Source organism: Poecilia reticulata, chromosome 7 (genome assembly GCF_904066995.2).
Source record: "Poecilia reticulata chromosome 7, P_reticulata-male-v2, whole genome shotgun sequence".
Taxonomy (NCBI): Eukaryota; Metazoa; Chordata; class Actinopteri; order Cyprinodontiformes; family Poeciliidae; genus Poecilia; species Poecilia reticulata.
The window spans coordinates 33,320,182-33,339,454 of NC_088836.1; the positions used below are offsets into that span (position 1 = coordinate 33,320,182).

At 38.7% G+C, this 19,273-nt stretch overlaps 1 protein-coding gene across 2 annotated transcripts; it reads right to left on the reverse strand.

The window, feature by feature from the left end:
- Nucleotides 1-1,043: 1,043 nt before the first annotated feature.
- Nucleotides 1,044-19,099, reverse strand: LOC103468082 (polymeric immunoglobulin receptor). Of its 2 annotated transcripts, none has more exons than XM_081609374.1 (9): nucleotides 17,425-19,099; nucleotides 15,202-15,531; nucleotides 14,532-14,858; nucleotides 13,248-13,589; nucleotides 12,641-12,967; nucleotides 12,510-12,569; nucleotides 2,446-2,541; nucleotides 2,146-2,183; nucleotides 1,044-2,052 (listed from the first exon to the last, which is right to left on the reverse strand). In XM_081609374.1, the coding sequence occupies exons 1-9, from the start codon at nucleotides 17,462-17,464 to the stop codon at nucleotides 1,975-1,977; spliced, it is 1,638 nt and encodes a 545-aa protein (XP_081465500.1). In that variant the 5' UTR covers nucleotides 17,465-19,099; the 3' UTR covers nucleotides 1,044-1,974. The 2 variants fall into 2 exon arrangements, with proteins under 2 accessions (XP_081465500.1, XP_081465499.1); XM_081609373.1 differs by lacking the exons at nucleotides 1,044-2,052; nucleotides 2,146-2,183; nucleotides 2,446-2,541 and adding exons at nucleotides 10,246-11,258; nucleotides 11,352-11,389; nucleotides 11,652-11,747.
- Nucleotides 19,100-19,273: the final 174 nt, after the last annotated feature.

Genomic DNA, 19,273 nt, shown 5'->3' on the forward strand with positions numbered 1-19,273 from the left:
CAATTTGTGCTTCTCGTTGTACTGATTATGCAGTTTATTTGAAGGAAGTAAAACGCCTGAACTTTAGTTTCTGCTTTTTAAGTAGCTAAAAAAAAACATTTCAGTGGACTTTAGTGGTTTCTGCAACAGTTTGCAGAAAAGTTTGTTGCAGAAACAGTTTTTTTTTCTGCTTCTGAAAACAGAAACTTCTCTCTGTGGAGACAGAGACACAGAGACAGACCCTGTCTCTGCCCTGCAGGGCACGTTGCAGGTCGAGTGGAGCCGTTACTGACCTCCCTGATTTACACCACATGCAGCTCCGCTCTGCTGCAAACCACAGAGATGCTCTAAGAAACATAACTCCAAGTTGTTGATGAGCAAGAGGCCTCGGTTCAACACCCAGGATGTTGATAAACTTCTACCAAGGATTGAAGAAGTAAAAGTGTAAATTCATCAGATGGGGGTGAATATGGAGGTCAATGCAGGTTGTGGAAATGAAACCATCCAATCAATGACTCAAAATAACCGAGACCAGTAAAAGTAGTTTGCATTGCTAAAACAAGGCAGATTGTTGCATGGATCCTTTTATTTACAGGCTTCAGCAGCAAAATACAACAAAAAAAAAACTGTCGAAGGGCGGAATGTAAATGTTGCAAAACTAAACTCAAATCTTTTTTTATTTTATGAACGATTTCCTGTTCATCCATGTTTTCTAATTGTTCCCACTAATTATCTCAGGTTTGTGGTTTTTCCAGTTCCTGCTCTACATCCAGAAATCGCTCCTCTCAGAGTTCACACTTCCTGCTTCGGCTCATTTATAGATCATCTTTTGCCACAAGGTTTTAATTTACATTAAACTTTGTGTTTGTCTCTGAATCGTTTTGTCTGTACTGACCAGCCGTCTGACCGCTGCTGACTGCAGAGATTTACTGGAACCCGACCCAGTTGGTTCCTGACGGCCCAACAAACTGTTTGAACTTAGTGTCAAAGTTCATTTATTTCCCTCAGAGAGCATGATGGGGGATCTGTGTCTGCTGTGTGAATCATTTACATAAAAAAACAAGAACTGAAGAAAAATCTTCTTTTATTGTTATTCTTACAGCAGAAGCATTTCAGTTTATTAGTCACACGATTTTACAAATTGCTAGAGAAAGAAGCAAAATTACAGATTTATCATCTTGCATGAATAAAATCCTTCCAGTGGATTTCACTGAACCCGACTAACGATTCAGAGAGAGGAGGATCCGACCTCCAGCTTCCATCCACTGCACTAAAACATCTCGGCCTGAAACACAAACAGAAATAAAAACAACAGAAAAAGTAAAACCAGCAACAATTGAGGATTATTCACAAAAACTAAAACACTTGATTACAGAATAATGTGCACAAATAATCTGACAGAGAAAAAAAATGCATATTCAGATTGGCATGTCAACTTCAAAAGTAATTTCAAAATAAAAGATGTAGAAAAAAAATGCTACCACAAGGTGGCAGTAAAGCTAAAGTGAAAAAAGCCGACTATTGGTCATAGAAAATGGATGGATGGTTATTATTTTTATAAATTGATTTGAATTGAAAATGTGGAAGATTTGTTCAAATTAAGTTCTAACAGAAGGACTGAAATTATCCTTTTATTTTATTTTTTTATTCCGGCAGTTATTATCTTTGACGAGCAGAACCATAATTTAAGTTTGAATCCAGAGTTTCATTTGGGTCATAACAGTATTTACAGGTAGATCTAAAAAATGGAACATTGTGAAAAGTTACATTTAGGAAACTCATGATGCTGAACTTAATATTCTAATGTTCTGAGATTTTGGGTTTTCATTCTCTGTGAAACAAAATAATTAAAATGACAAGAAAAAAATAATTGAAATATTTCTCCCTCTCTGTGTTATGAATAATTATTAGTTTCTCTTTTTAAATGAGAGATAAAAATGTAAATCTTTTTCACGATATTTAATTTCTCAGAGATGTGATTGTTTCTGATCAGTGCTACTTCTGGTTGCTGCTGGAAGATTCAAAGTTCTCATAAATCAAGTCTCCAGAGGGGCTCCGATCACAGGCGACAGTCTAGAAAGAATAATAATAAAACATCAGACAAACTCAGCCTTCATAAGCCAGATGCAACATTTTGATCCAGTTTTTAATTTTAGTATAAATCACCTCCATCTCTTGGCCACCAGAGCCTCTCATCTCCAAACCTGTGGAGCAAATACTTAATTATTGTGATAAATTATTAAAATCACAATTTAGATCAACAAATTTTCAGTTTTGAAATAGAAAAACAACAAAGATATAAGAAAAATCAACATCACTTAAAACAAATCCAAAGTATTAAAAAGCATCTAAAGTAATGAGACAAAAAGAGGATGCCATGTTTCACCACTTCATTTATGGTTTTATTTATTTATCATAACAGAAAACCTGTAAACATGAAGAGAAGTGTGTCAGCTGCTTTCTCACCTCTCGGAGATCTCTTCCTGTAGGAAACAATCAGAGCAGCTGACAGCAGGACAACGATGACGGCCAGAGTCACAACAATCACAATCAGAGGAAGAGCTGCAGACATTAACAAGCTGGTTTTTACTGACACCTACAGGCGGATCATGGTACTGACTATGGACATGTCAGGGTTCATTCATTTCAGACATCCTGATCATCTTCAAAAGGTTTCATCTCTAAAAAAAAATTCTGAACATAAAAACAATATAACTAGAGTTGCACCAATTTATCAGCAGCTATTTCCTTAATTTTGGGGGATCAGTGATTGGCTGATACTTACAGGATACTTACTACCCTGCCTGAGCAAATGTCTAAAAATCTGCCTTTGCCCTCTTTTCCCCTGCTGTGAGAGAGTTCACTGAGACATCCATCATCACGGCACGTTCGCAGTTAACTCACTCCACTGTTGCCAACTCATCGACTTTCTTGCTACATTTAGCAGCATTTCAGACAAAAGAAATTGGTATTGGCCAAAATCAGAATTGCTAGGTCAAGTTTTTAAAGATCGGTAAACAGAGATCAGCCAGAAAACTGTAATCTGCCCCAATTTTAACAAAGATTACAAAATGTTCACTAGTCATCCAAACACCATCATCAGGATGAAACCATCAAACTTTCTTCTTTGTGTGTTAAATGCCAGAAACTTTCTGCTTCCTGTCGCAACTGATAATGTTGTGTGAATGAACACAATCATTTCTACCCATCTATGAAATTGTGTTATGTCCAATATATTCAAGAAGAAGGTGTTGATAGTCGACCTCCAGTTGAAAAGTTATAATCTGACAGAGAACTGATTTACCTGTAGATGTTGCTCTGTAATTCTGGTCCAGAGATGACGGATCAGTGGTTTCAGAGGAGACTGTTGCATAAACATACATATTGAGTCAGAATCTTCACCAGGTTTACATATGCATGTGTTTCTGTGTGTTATTTAAAACTCACCATCTGAGACGAACACGTTAAAATCCATGTATGAATTTTTCCCAGAGTTTAAATATAAAAGGCATCTGTATCGTCCAGAGTCAGACTGGGTCAGATTCTTAATGGTCACATAAAAAACATCTGAATATTCCGGTGTGTCATGACCAATGCTGTATCTGCCGCTCTGAGCTCTGACTCCATTACTGTAAACAAGAATGTTTTCTTCTTCTTCACATTCTCCTCTGCAGAAATATTTGGTTTTTCCAGAGAAACCAAAGGAACAGGCGACTGTCAGTGAGCTGCCAGCTTCTTTATAGAGGTGATGATCTTTGGCTCCATCCAGCAGAGCTGTTAGAATAATCATCAGTTACTGTCTGATCTCAGTCTGATCACATTAACCACAGTTTCACACTGGGAGCTGCCCAGTTCAACCAGCCTGAGACTGGAAGAGGTAAACCAGCAGAAACTGACATTCATATAAATCAATTACTTTTATAAAAAAGTACAGACATGTTTAGTTCGAATTTTTTCCTTCAACTTCAATATAAGATGAACATCAGCAGCTCTGTGAGCGACTGAAACGTCCTTTACTTATTTAGAACAAAAAGCAGCTTTAATATAAACTCACCTTCTGCAACAACAGCTTTGAATTTTATGAATGTAGAAGGAGAGTCAGTCAGACCACATCTGTACAGTCCAGAGTCAGAATGGGTCAGATTAGAGACTTTCACAGTTAAATTATAAGACTTGTCATGAACTCTTTCAGAATATTCAATGCTGATTCTTCCACTTGTTTCTTTATTGGATGTTGTGTTAATAAGAACGTTTTCTCCTTGGCAGTTTTCTCTGCAGAAAATCCGCCATGGTCCAGGTGAGAGATAGCATGTCATGGAGAGGTTTTCTCCAGGTAGCCAATAGTAATGGTTAATTTCCTTGAAAGAACCACTGCTCCCAACCTGCAGAGCTAAAAGAGAAAAAGAACAGTTAATATCAGAACTTCCTGGTAGAAACTACAATCTAACCACATTTTCTACATCCAAAACATTATTTTCTTGCTATTATTCAAACCTGCAGGCTGTTCAACATGAGGTGGATTAAGAAAAGAAAAATCTAATTTACGGAAATCAACTCAGAAAGAACAGAGTTCATCTGAAACCTGCAGATTGTTCCTCCAACATGCAGCTGAATTAAATACTAGAACCTCTTAAAATCCAGTGTGAACCTAATCTGGTCCAGACCAGATTTACAGAGAGCTGTAATGTTCAACACGTACACCAGATGATGAGGAACAACAGATGCAGATAAATACCTGAAATTCTCCTAGTTCAATATAAACATTTAAACAGTCAGAAAATTACAACAGTTCCACATTAGAACATGTTGAGCATGAAGCTGAGGGCTCAAACTGTCCAGCTGGTCATATTTCAGGTCTGTGATTCTTCAAGACGTCTGAATAAATGTAAACTTCTACACAATACAACCAACTGCACTAAAAACGTCCGAAAATGACAACAGTTCTACGTTAATATAACATTATACATGCAGCAAAATAAAATGAAAAGAAAACTAACAAAGTAAAAGGTCTTTTGAGTCAAAGAAAACTAAAACAGGTGTAAAAATGACTAAATTTTTAAAATCTCAACTTTTAAGACTCTATTAACCCAGAAATCAGAAGAACTCAATCAGGTTCTGCTGGAACCAAAACACAAATCAATCCCTGGAGGCATCTGATAATCAAGAGCTCAGAAAAATAACAGATCTGAGTCAGTGAACAGGACTCCAGCTTCTTATAAACCATCACAGCAGCATTAGCATCATGCTAACCAGAAGAACATGAGCGTCAACCGTTCTCAATTATCATCAAACAATAAACACAAGAAAAGTCACCATGGCAGCAAAGACGAATAAAACACTGAAAATCAGAAGCTGCATCTTATCGACCGTCTGTAAAACCCTCTGCTGTCGCCGCTGGCAACATTATCACTATTGTGATTGGCCATATATTTCTCATTCTTCCCTAGCAACCACACCTGATAGGCTGTCTAGCTGCAGTCAGAGGCGACAGTCTGCAGAACCAGAACAGACCTGACAGGATTCTGTTGGGGAAATTTACTGTTGAATGAGGAAAATGTTGTTTAAATAAATCAGGTTACATGTTGGCTTCTCTATAAAGAGAAACTGACATTTTTCCCTCCACATGTGAGAGGGCAGCGCCCCCTATGGACCAGCCCCCTCTGGACTTGACAGAGTTTGACAGGAACATGAAGCTCAGGGCTCCAACTGTCCAGCTGCTCACATTTCAGGAGTAAGTTTGTGTGATTCTTCCAGGCGTCTGAATAAATGTGTTGTGGGATGGTGTTCCACCCTCCCCCACTCTGTGCACCGGGCACCGTTGATTGGTGGGCGGGGCGAAACCCTTTAAAGTTGGGTGGGCCGCTGCAGGGTCCGTGCGTCTTTGTTTCTCCCACTGTTGCTACGGTTGGCAGCTACATGTCGGCTTGTAGGTTTGGTGACTGAGATCATAGTTGGTTTTTGGGTGCTACACCTGTTGTGCGTCTCTGCAGTGTTGCTCTGATGGCTTTGTCGGCTGCAGCTGGGGGTTGCTGTGGCGTGCGGTAGTGATGGGCAAATGAAGCCTCATGAAGCAGTGAACCTTTCCAGCCCTTTGCTTTGCAAAATGGTTCATTACTCGATGCTTCATTCAGGACTCACTAGTGACATCTGCTGGTGAAACTAACAGCCTTATCACTCAGTTGGATCATACTTTCAAAAATTATTAAATGCAATATTGTCACAATGTTTTCATCAAACTCATATTTAGTAACAGTAATGAAACCATATTTAATTGTCATATGTTTTAATTATTAAAATTATTTGTAGTCAACCTAATCCTGGTATATGTTGAAAGTCAGTGGTTGTGTTGGGTTTTCTTATATGTCAGACTGATTTGACAATAAAGACATTTTATGTTTTAGTGTCTTGGGAGTGCAGTGCATGTTGGGGCATTCACTTTTTCTTAGATTTATAATTGGCTCTGATCCCTTATATTTGGCTAGATGTTCTGCAACACCATTAAATCTGTTTCTGCTGTGCAAGGCTGATATATCTTTGCTAATCAAACTACAAATAATAGTGGAACTTTGCAGAAGGTGAGAAATTGGGAGGTGGAGGTGTTAATTATTGTTATCTAAGAAGAATTTTATTGTGAGCGATCATCTCAAAGTATTCCCAGATGTCAGAAATTTTCCTCTTACTGGCTCCATTTCAGACAATTAATCAAGTTTACTTCTGTAGCACATTTCAGCAACAATGCAGCTCATAAAATCACAAAAATATAAAGTCATAAAAAAACATAATCTACAATTGAGAAAAGCAGTAACAAACATTACATTTTGATGAGTGCCATCATCAATACACATCAAATATGTTGGTCAATGTTCATTTTATTTTGCCCACTGAAGACAAATATTCTCCTCTGATGCGATACCAAAAGGACAACAACCCATGATGCAGCACGGCTCATCGCGCTTTTATTTTGAAAACCGACACGCAAAATGAAGCAGTCACGTGACCCATGAAATGCGAGGCCTCGTTTGTATCTTGTTACTTTTAAAAAGATCTCCACCTGCTGGTCACAAATGTCATCTTCTGCACTTTAGGACCAACTGGACCAAAACTGAACCGTTCCTGGGCTGATGCTGACTAAAACTCTGGGGTTTGAGAATCCTTGTTAAACAGCGTTTTGACTAAAACTCTTTTAAAAATCTCTTTAATGTTTTTCTGTATTTTTTAATTTCTTTTTAACTCTTTCTCACTGTTTCTTTTTTTCCCTTTTTTTAATGTCAAATGCTGTTTTTATTTTAATTATGTAAAGCACTTTGAAATGCTGAAATGTGCTATACAAATAAAATTTGATTGATTTGATAAACCTCCTGCCTGAGGTTTTACTATCAACCAGATGATTCACATTTCTCTGAAATAAACTTTCTGCTTTTGACTTGGTGATTACAGAAGTTAGAGGAAGTACAGAAATGAAGTTTTTATTCTCAGTTCCTGTTTTTAACGTCTAATAAGATGTAATTACAAGTGCAGAAGATGATGAATCTTTATCAGATTACTTTCTCTAAGAAGCTACTGAGGGAACAAATGTTTAAAAAATGGAGCAGAGAGAAAAGTTTCCACAGAATTACCAACATTCAGCTACAATGTTGTGGGTCGGGTCACCCAGAGTTCTGGTCCAACACAGATATACAGAGATCATCCACCGACTCTCAGACCCAAATAACCAATGATCTGTTTTTATAACTGAAGGAGAAAACCACAGAAACCAGTGGGTCGCTGGGAGAACATGGAAACTATCGGAACCAGAACCGTTCTGCTGTGAGGAACCGACCACTGCTCCACCGTGAAGCCAGGAGGAAACTTCCAGGGTTTATCGATGTTTCACTGACCCACTTTCTGTGTCCTGTTAAATAAAATAATAGTAAAATATACTCACAGAGGACGAAGAAGCAGAACCACATGCGACCGGCCATCATGCTGCAGCTCTGATGTTTCCTGTTTCTTCTATCAAAGCTCTTCTTCTATAACTGAAGGAGGTTCTTCCTCAGATGTGCTATTAAAACTCCTCTTCTTTTCTCCTCCCAGTTTTAAAGTTCCTGCCTTAAACGTGACCCTTGACCCCTCCTCTCTAGGTTTAGCTACAGTCTCATGTCTTCATGCCTTTGCAAAGTTGGCAAAATCTCAAATGTCAGAGACGACCAGCTCTTCCAAAGCATCTGAACTTTCTTGGTCGTAGTTCTGCTCCACATTCTTCTTCTGGTGGGAGGAGAGCATCCCCACCAGAGACCCAACCGGTTCAGGTGGATTCTTTCCATGCTGAGGAGCAGAACCAGCAGCTCTGCAGCAGAAACTCATTCCAGTTACATAAACTCAAAATCTCATTAATCAGTCAGCAGCCAGAGCTCGAGAACAGATCAACAGGTAAACAGTCTGGATGACCCAGCCTTCTGCTCTGATATGTTGGCCAGAGAAGGTTCTGGTCCAGCCGGTGACTCCAAAGTTCTGTGGGTCTGACGTTGGTCGGTGAATATGAGAGCCTGACCCAAGTACAACCAAGGAGGCATCAACAGAACTGAGTGACCTGCACCTACAAGGACATGAGCAGGATCTGACAAACACAACAGGAACAGAAACAACAGCAGGAGGCCTTCATCTTATTCCACATTTTATTCACTCTCATTCCTCTGAATCATCGTTTCGCTGTTCCACAACTCAGCTATTGGCGTCCTGCAGGCTTTAGATGAGTCCTTCTGCTAAATCGCTCCTGAAGCACATATTCAGCAGGACTCTGAGTCATGAGAAGGAAAGTCAGTCCTTTGATTCAGGGATGTTGGACCTGGGGAAACATCAAACCGTTCCAGGATGGGGCTGGAGTTGGACTCCCTGCTGCGAAGCACAGTGAAGACTGAGGAGATGAGGAGCCTTCACAGAGCCGAGAGGGCTGGAAGAGTTTCATTTAAAGTTTGAACAATCCTGCTTTGAAAGGTCAGAGATTTCAGATGTATTCGTTTCCCAAATTGGGTAATTGATGTTACAGCAAGTCTAAAACTAAAAGACAAAGTATCAAAGATTAAAAAATAAAAAAAACAAAACATGCCAATACAATCAATACATAATGAATGTAAAACATCTCAGCAGTAGGACATGGTTCTCTTAAGATCATGAAGAAATTACAACTGATAATCAAATTTTCTGAAACAGGAAAGTTTTTTAAAGCACTTGACAGACACAATTACTGGAATTGAGAACCAATTTGTGCTTCTCGTTGTACTGATTATGCAGTTTATTTGAAGGAAGTAAAATGCCTGAACTTTAGTTTCTGCTTTTTAAGTAGCTAAAAAAAAACATTTCAGTGGACTTTAGTGGTTTCTGCAACAGTTTGCAGAAACAGTTTTTTTTTCTGCTTCTGAAAACAGAAACTTCTCTCTGTGGAGACAGAGACCCAGAGACAGACCCTGTCTCTGCCCTGCAGGGCACGTTGCAGGTCGAGTGGAGCTGTAACTGACCTCCCTGATTTACACCACATGCAGCTCCGCTCTGCTGCAAACCACAGAGGTGCTCTAAGAAACATAAGTCCAATTTGTTGATGAGCAAGAGGCCTCGGTTCAACACCCAGGATGTTGATAAACTTCTACCAAGGATTGAAGAAGTAAAAGTGTAAATTCATCAGATGGGGTTAATATGGAGGTCAATGCAGGTTGTGGAAATGAAACCATCCAATCAATGACTCAAAATAACCGAGACCAGTAAAAGTAGTTTGCATTGCTAAAACAAGGCAGATTGTTGCATGGATCCTTTTATTTACAGGCTTCAGCAGCAAAATACAAAAAAAAAAAAAAAACTGTCGAAGGGCGGAACGTAAATGTTGCAAAACTAAACTCAAATCTTTTTTTATTTTATGAACGATTTCCTGTTCATCCATGTTTTCTAATTGTTCCCACTAATTATCTCAGGTTTGTGGTTTTTCCAGTTCCTGCTCTACATCCAGAAATCGCTCCTCTCAGAGTTCACACTTCCTGCTTCGGCTCATTTATAGATCATCTTTTGCCACAAGGTTTTAATTTACATTAAACTTTCTGTTTGTCTCTGAAATGTTTTGTCTGCACTAACCAGCCGTCTGACCGCTGCTGACTGCAGAGATTTACTGGAACCAGACCCAGTTGGTTCCTGACGGCCCAACAAACTGTTTGAACTTAGTGTCAAAGTTCATTTATTTCCCTCAGAGAGCATGATGGTGGATCTGTGTCTGCTGTGTGAATCATTTACATAAAAAACAAGAACTGAAGAAAAATCTTCTTTTATTGTTATTCTTACAGCAGAAGCATTTCAGTTTATTAGTCACACGATTTTACAAATTGCTAGAGAAAGAAGCAAAATTACAGATTTATCATCTTGCATGAATAAAATCCTTCCAGTGGATTTCACTGAACCCGACTAACGATTCAGAGAGAGGAGGATCCGACCTCCAGCTTCCATCCACTGCACTAAAACATCTCAGCCTGAAACACAAACAGAAATAAAAACAACAGAAAAAGTAAAACCAGCAACAATTGAGGATTATTCACAAAAACTAAAACACTTGATTACAGAATAATGTGCACAAATAATCTGACAGAGAAAAAAAATGCATATTCAGATTGGCATGTCAACTTCAAAAGTAATTTCAAAATAAAAGATGTAGAAAAAAATGCTACCACAAGGTGGCAGTAAAGCTAAAGTGAAAAAAGCCGACTATTGGTCATAGAAAATGGATGGATGGTTATTATTTTTATAAATTGATTTGAATTGAAAATGTGGAAGATTTGTTCAAATTAAGTTCTAACAGAAGGACTAAAATTATCCTTTTATTTTATTTTTTTATTCAGGCAGTTATTATCTTTGACGAGCAGAACCATAATTTAAGTTTGAATCCAGAGTTTCATTTGGGTCATAACAGTTTTTACAGGTAGATCTAAAAAAAATGGAACATGGAAAAAGTTACATTTAGGAAACTCATGATGCTGAACTTAAGTAATATACTAATGTTCTGAGATTTTGGGTTTTCATTCTCTGTGAAACAAAATAATCAAAATGACAAGAAAAAAATAATTGAAATATTTCTCCCTCTCTGTGTTATGAATAATTATTAGTTTCTCTTTTTAAATGAGAGATAAAAATGTAAATCTTTTTCACGATATTTAATTTCTCAGAGATGTGATTGTTTCTGATCAGTTCTACTTCTGGTTGCTGCTGGAAGATTCAAAGTTCTCATAAATCAAGTCTCCAGAGGGGCTCCGATCACAGGCGACAGTCTAGAAAGAATAATAATAAAACATCAGACAAACTCAGCCTTCATAAGCCAGATGCAACATTTTGATCCAGTTTTTAATTTTAGTATAAATCACCTCCATCTCTTGGCCACCAGTACCTCTCATCTCCAAACCTGTGGAGCAAATACTTAATTATTGTGATAAATTATTAAAATCACAATTTAGATCAACAAATTTTCAGTTTTGAAATAGAAAAACAACAAAGATATAAGAAAAATCAACATCACTTAAAACAAATCCAAAGTATTAAAAAGCATCTAAAGTAATGAGACAAAAAGAGGATGCCATGTTTCACCACTTCATTTATGGTTTTATTTATTTATCATAACAGAAAACCTGTAAACATGAAGAGAAGTGTGTCAGCTGCTTTCTCACCTCTCGGAGATCTCTTCCTGTAGGAAACAATCAGAGCAGCTGACAGCAGGACGACGATGACGGCCAGAGTCACAACAATCACAATCAGAGGAAGATCTGCAGACATTAACAAGCTGGTTTTTACTAACACCTACAGGCGGATCATGGTACTGACTATGGACATGTCAGGGTTCATTCATTTCAGACATCCTGATCATCTTCAAAAGGTGTAATCTCTAAAAAAAAATTCTGAACATAAAAACAATATAACTAGAGTTGCACCAATTTATCAGCAGCTATTTCCTTAATTTTGGGGGATCAGTGATTGGCTGATACTTACAGGATACTTACTACCCTGCCTGAGCAAATGTCTAAAAATCTGCCTTTGCCCTCTTTTCCCCTGCTGTGAGAGAGTTCACTGAGACATCCATCATCACGGCACGTTCGCAGTTAACTCACTCCACTGTTGCCAACTCATCGACTTTCTTGCTACATTTAGCAGCATTTCAGACAAAAGAAATTGGTATTGGCCAAAATCAGAATTGCTAGGTCAAGTTTTTAAAGATCGGTAAACAGAGATCGGCCAGAAAACTGTAATCTGCCCCAATTTTAACAAAGATTACAAAATGTTCACTAGTCATCCAAACACCATCATCAGGATGAAACCATCAAACTTTCTTCTTTGTGTGTTAAATGCCAGAAACTTTCTGCTTCCTGTCACAACTGATAATGTTGTGTGAATGAACACAATCATTTTCTATAAAATTGTGTTATGTCCAGTACATTAGAGATGAAACTAATTCAAGAGGTTAAACTCCTGGTTGTGTTGATAGTCGACCTCCAGTGGAAAAGTTATAATTTGACAGTGAAATGCTTTACCTGTAGATGTTGCTCTGCAATTCTGGTCCAGAGGTGACGGATCAGTGGTTTCAGAGGAGACTGTTGCATATAAGAACATTGGGTGAGAATCTTCACAAGGTTTACATATCTGTGTGTTATTTAAAACTCACCATCTGAAACGGTGATATTAAAATCCACATGTGAATTTGTCGAGTAGCTTAAACTTGAAAGGCATCTGTATCGTCCAGAGTCAGACTGGGTCAGATTCTTAATGGTCACATAAAAAACATTTGAAGATTTGTTTCTGTCATGTCCAATGCTGTATCTGCCGCTCTGAGCTCTGACTCCATCGGTGAAAACAAGAATGTTTTCTTCTTCTTCACATTCTCCTCTGCAGAAATATAATGTTTTTCCAGAGGAACCGAAGGAACAGGCGACTGTCAGTGAGCTGCCATCTTCTTTATAGAGGTGATGATCTTTGCCTCCATCCAGCAGAGCTGTTAGAATAATCATCAGTTACTGTCTGATCTCAGTCTGATCACATTAACACCAGTTTCACACTGGGAGCTGCCCAGTTCAACCAGTCTGAGGCTGGAAGAGGTAAACCAGCAGAAACTGGCATTGATATAAATCAATTACTTTTATAAAAAAGTAAAGACATGTTTAGTTTGAATTTTTTCCTTCAACTTCAGTATAAGACGAACATCAGCAGCTCTGTGAGCGACTGAAACGTCCTTTATTTATTTAGAACAAAAAGCAGCTTTAATATAAACTCACCTTCTGCAACAACAGCTTTGAATTTATTGTCCGGAGGAAAAGGAGACTCAGTCAGACCACATCTGTACAGTCCAGAGTCAGAATGGGTCACATTAGAGACTTTCACAGTTAAATTATAAGACTTGTCATGAACTCTTTCAGAATATTCAATGCTGATTCTTCCACTTGTTTCTTTATTGGATGTTGTGTTAATAAGAACGTTTTCTCCTCGACAGTTTTCTCTGCAGAAAATCCGCCTTGGTCCAGGTGAGAGATTGTAGCATGTCATGTTGAGTTCTTCTCCAGGTAGCCGATAGTAATAGTTCATTTCTTCTAAAGTTCTGTTGTTCCCAACCTGCAGAGCTAAACGAGAAAAAGAACAGTTAATATCAGAACTTCCTGATAGAAACTACAATCTAACCACATTTTCTACATCCAAAACATTATTTTCTTGCTATTCTTCAAACCTGCAGGCTGTACAACATGAGGTGGATTAAGAAAAGAAAAAACTAATTTACTGAAATCAACTCAGAAAGAACAGAGTTCATCTGAAACCTGCAGATTGTTCCTCCAACATGCAGCTGAATTAAATACTAGAACCTCTTAAAATCCTGTGTGAACCTAATCTGGTCCAGACCAGATTTACAGAGAGATGTTATGTTCAACACGTCCACCAGAGGGCGCTAGAGGCTGGATGAGGAACAACAGATGTAGATAAATATCTGAACTTTTCCTAGTTCAACATAAACATTTAAACAGTCAGAAAATTACAACAGTTCCACATTAGAACATGTTGAGCATGAAGCTGAGGGCTCAAACTGTCCAGCTGCTCATATTTCAGGTCTGTGATTCTTCAAGACGTCTGAATAAATGTAAACTTCTACACAATACGACCAACTGCACTAAAACTGAACCATTCCTGGGGTATTTAACCTCCTGGGTTCTTTACTTACAGCAACTTCATGCATCTTTACTGGACAAGCTAACATCAATCCCACTGACAGCTCTAACTGTGCTGATACTGTTAGTGGTTCAGGTGAAGTAACAGCGAGAGATGGCATCACTTCAGAAGTGAATAAAGAGTATTTGCTAGTAAAAAGTGGAATGGCATAATGTTTTTCAAAATGGAATCCTCCACGAACCAAAATGAAATCTTGACACACCTGTCAAGTCACTGTGAGTTCAGTTTGTTACTCCTGCCTTAATGAAGCCCTGACTTAGAAACGCCGTGGGCACCCAGGAGGGACGGATGGACAATAATGTAGTTTTATCTTTGACAAGCAGTGTGTGTTATTTCAAACTCACCATCTGAGACAAAGACGTTAAAATCCAGGTAAGGTTTTTTCCCAGAGTTTAAACTTGAAAGGCATCTGTATCGTCCGGAGTCAGATTGGGTCAGATTCTTAATGGTCACATAAAAAACATCTGAAGATTTGTGTCTTCTATGACCAATGCTGTATCTGCCGCCCTGAGCTCTGACTCCATTGGTGTAAACAAGAATGTTTTCTTCTTCTTCACATTCTCCTCTGCAGAAATATAATGTTTTTCCAGAGGAACCAAAGGAACAGGCGACTGTCAGTGAGCTGCCAGCTTCTTTATAGAGGTGATGATCTTTGCCTCCATCCAGCAGAGCTGTTAGAATAATCATCAGTTACTGTCTGATCTCAGTCTGATCACATTAACCCCAGTTTCACACTGGGAGCTGCCCAGTTCAACCAGTCTGAGGCTGGAAGAGGTAAACCAGCAGAAACTGGATTTTTCATTTTATCCCATCAACAATATTTGGCTAAAAATAAAATCAAACAATCATCTCAGAATAATCCAGTTTAGCTGCATGTAATTTATATAAATCAATAATTTATCTCAGTATTTTTAATTTACCCAACTTCAGTAAAAGACAAACATCAGCAGCTAAGTGAACAACAGAAATTGTCTTCACTTCTTGGTACTAAAAACAGCTTTAATAGAAACTCACCTTCTGCAACAACAGCTATGAACTGAGTGTAAGTAAAAGGAGGGTCTTCACATCCATACAGTCCAGAGTCAGAAAGGGTCAGATTAGAGACTTTCACAGTTAAATTATAAGACTTGTCATGAACTCTTTCAGAATATTCAATGCTGTTTCTTCCTCTTGTTTCTTTATTGGATGTTGTGTTAATAAGAACGTTTTCTCCTTGGCAGTTTTCTCTGCAGAAAATTCGCCATGGTCTTGGTGAGGGATGGCATATAATGGAGAGGTTTTCTCCTGGCAGATAATAGAAATGGATAATTTCATTGAAAGAACCACTGCTCTCAACCTGCAGAGCTAAAAGAGAAAAAGAACAGTTAATATCAGAACTTCCTGGTAGAAACAGCAATCTAACCACATTTTCTACATCCAAAACAATATTTTCTTGCTATTCTTCAAACCTGCAGGCTGTACAACATGAGGTGGATTAAGAAAAAAAAAATCAAATTTACGGAAATCAACTCAGAAAGAACAGAGTTCATCTGAAACCTGCAGATTGTTCCTCCAACATGCAGCTGAATTAAATACTAGAACCTCTTAAAATCCTGTGTGAACCTAATCTGGTCCAGACCAGATTTACAGAGAGCTGTTACGTCCACCAGAGGGCGCTAGAGGCTAGATGAGGAACAACAGATGCAGATAAATATCTGAACTTTTCCTAGTTCAATATAAACATTTAAACAGTCAGAAAATGACCACAGTTCTACATTAATATAACATTATACATGCAGCAAAATGAAATGAACTAAAAGTAAAAGGTCTTTTGAGTAAAATAAATGAAGTAAAGTGAAGTAAAATAGATGTAAAAATGGCTACATTCTTTAAAATCTGATCTTTTAAGAATCAACTATTAACCCAGAAATCAGAAGAACTTAATCAGGTTCTGCTGGAACCAAAACACAAATCAATCCCTGGATGCATCTGACAATCAGGAGCTCAGCAAAATAACAGATCTGAGTCAGTGAACAGGACTCCAGCTTCTTATAAACCATCACAGCAGCATTAGCATCATGCTAACCAGAAGAACATGAGCGTCAACCGTTCTCAATTATCATCAAAGAATAAATGACAGCAGCTGATGAATAGAAACAATAAACACAAGAAAAGTCAACATGGCAGCAAAGACGAATAAAACACTGAAAATCAGAAGCTGCATCTTATCGACCGTCTGTAAAACCCTCTGCTGTCGCCACTGGCAACGTTATCACTATTGTGATTGGCCATATATTTCTCTTTCTTCCCTAGCAACCACACCTGATAGGCTGTCTAGCTGCAGTCAGAGGCGACAGTCTGCAGAACCAGAACAGACCTGACAAGATTCTGTTGGGGAAATTTACTGTTGAATGAGGAAAATGTTTAAATAAATCAGGTTACATGTTGGCCTCACTATAAAGAGAAACTGACATTTTTCCCTCCACATGTGAGAGGGCAGCGCCCCCTATGGACCAGCCCCCTCTGGACTTGACAGAGTTTGACAGGAACATGAAGCTCAGGGCTCCAACTGTCCAGCTGCTCACATTTCAGGAGTAAGTTTGTGTGATTCTTCCAGGCGTCTGAATAAATGTCATCTTCTGCACATTGTGACCAACTGGACCAAACTGAACCGTTCCTGGGCTGATAAACCTCCTGCCTCAGTTTTTACTATCAACCAGATGATTCACATTTCTCTGAAATAAACTTTCTGCTTTTTGATTTAGTGATAACAGAATTTAGAGGAAGTACAGAAATGAAGTTTTTTTTCTATGTTTCTGTTTTTAATGTCTAATAAGATGTGGTTACAAATGCAGAAGAAGATGAATATATTAGGCTTCTTTCTCTCAGAAGCTGTTGAGGGAACAAATGTTTAAAAAATGGAGCGGAGAGAAAAGTTTCCACAGAATTACCAACATTCAGCTACAATGTTGTGGGTCGGGTCACCCAGAGTTCTGGTCCAACATAGATATACAGAGATCATCCACCGACTCTCAGACCCAAATAACCAATGATCTGTTTTCATAACTGAAGGAGAAAACCACAGAAACCAGTGGGTCACTGGGAGAACATGGAAACTATCGGAACCAGAACCGTTCTGCTGTGAGGAACCGACCACTGCTCCACCGTGAAGCCAGGAGGAAACTTCCAGGTTTATCGATGTTTCACTGACCCACTTTCTGTGTCCTGTTAAATAAAATAATAGTAAAATATACTCACAGAGGACGAAGAAGCAGAACCACATGCGACCGGCCATCATGCTGCAGCTCTGATGTTTCCTGTTTCTGTTATCAAAGCTCTTCTCTAACTGAAACAGCTCCTTTTTTGGATGTGGTAAAATATCACTACTCTCATGGTTCTTAGTTTCCTTCTTCAGTCTTGACCCATCAGTTCCTGTTCCTGCTGAGCTGAAATTTTTTAAGTTATTGCAAACAGTCTCTGGTTTAGCTGTAAAGCCTTATTTTTCACCACTTTTATCAAGATCAGTGATTTTTTTCTGTTTAATGCCTTGATTTATTTCAGTCCTTTTATATTTCTTCACCTTCGATCCTCCATTTAATTGTTCATCTTCCCTTCACCTGCTTTCTTACACAGAGCTGTTCATCTTCTCATTTCCTTCAGCTCTGCTCTCTTCCCTCCTGATTTGCTCTTCTGGTTGTTTTGTCTCTTCCATCTCTCTCTGGTTTCTATCGTTTCTCTCTGGTTCCTTCTTTTCCTCCCTCTGTTATTCTGCCTGTTTCCTGATTCTCGCTGGACATTCAGTGTTATCCTGCAGCCATTTAGTTTAAGTTCTCTATAAATTATTATTAAAAACAATCATCTCTGCAATTAGTTCCTTCATTCATCACAGAACATGAAACTTTTCCTAAGAAAATTATGTTTCTGGTTAAAGGCAGAAGCCAACATGGCCTCCAAGAAGGAGGCGGAACCTGAAAGGTCAGGAGATGGAAGAAAAATCTCACAGATGATGAACTGTACCAGGTTGTGTTTGTTAGGGTTTTATAGATAGTTTACTCCCATCCATCTGACTGCAGGTCAGTGGGTAGAGCAGGTCAGTGGGTAGAGCAGGTCAGTGGGTAGAGCAGGTCAGTGCGTAGAGCAGGTCAGTGGGTAGAGCAGGTCAGTGGATAGAGCAGGTCAGTGGGTAGAGCAGGTCAGTGCGTAGAGCAGGTCAGTGGATAGAGCAGGTCAGTGGGTAGAGCAGGTCAGTGGATAGAGCAGGTCAGTGGGTAGAGCAGGTCAGTGGATAGAGCAGGTCAGTGGGTAGAGCAGGTCAGTGGGTAGAGCATTTCCTCTGGCGACTGGAAGGTTGTGGGTTCAATAGTCACATCTGGCCAACTGATCACCCAGTTATGAATGTGCAAAACTGTGAGAAAATGACTTTAGTTTATGACTAGAAACTCTCTGTGAAAATTCTGACCATTTAAAATCCATGTTAGAAAATATTTTACTAACTTCTGACTCTGGTAACATTTCCAGATATCTGACAAACACTACGCCTCTCAGCAGGATGTACTCAGGCTGAGGTCACACATTCCTTTTGTCTGTCTAAGTGTCTCTTAATTTAATCCAAATAATCTTCTGCTGGCCCCCAACTCAATGTTTACACTCACACATGAAAATGGCTGCAAATAAATGCTAACTTATACAACCGTCTATCGTAGAAAAGCAGAAGTGGAGCCTCCTGCACAACCAACAGGAATGCAGCAAGTGGCTTCTGCATAGTGAGTCAACAACAAAACACTTGTCTTTTCCAGCAGCCATTATGCAGCCCATACAGAGGTTTAACCAGCTGAACAAATTTGTTGGAGCTCTGCTTGGGTTGTTAGGTAACAAGTTGGCCTGGTTTGGGTTGCTAGGTAACGGGGAAGTGCCCATGGCATGTGACTTAACAATTGAGATGTTTTTGAAACGACACGTTTTCCAGACACTAAGAAAAAAAACTTACTGGGTGTTTTTAAGAACTTTGTCTGTTTTTAGAAACAGTAGAAACCCAAACGGAAATATAAAAATATTCAAAATTTGAATTTAGCACAATTTATTCTTTTTGAGTAACTTTCTAACCTAG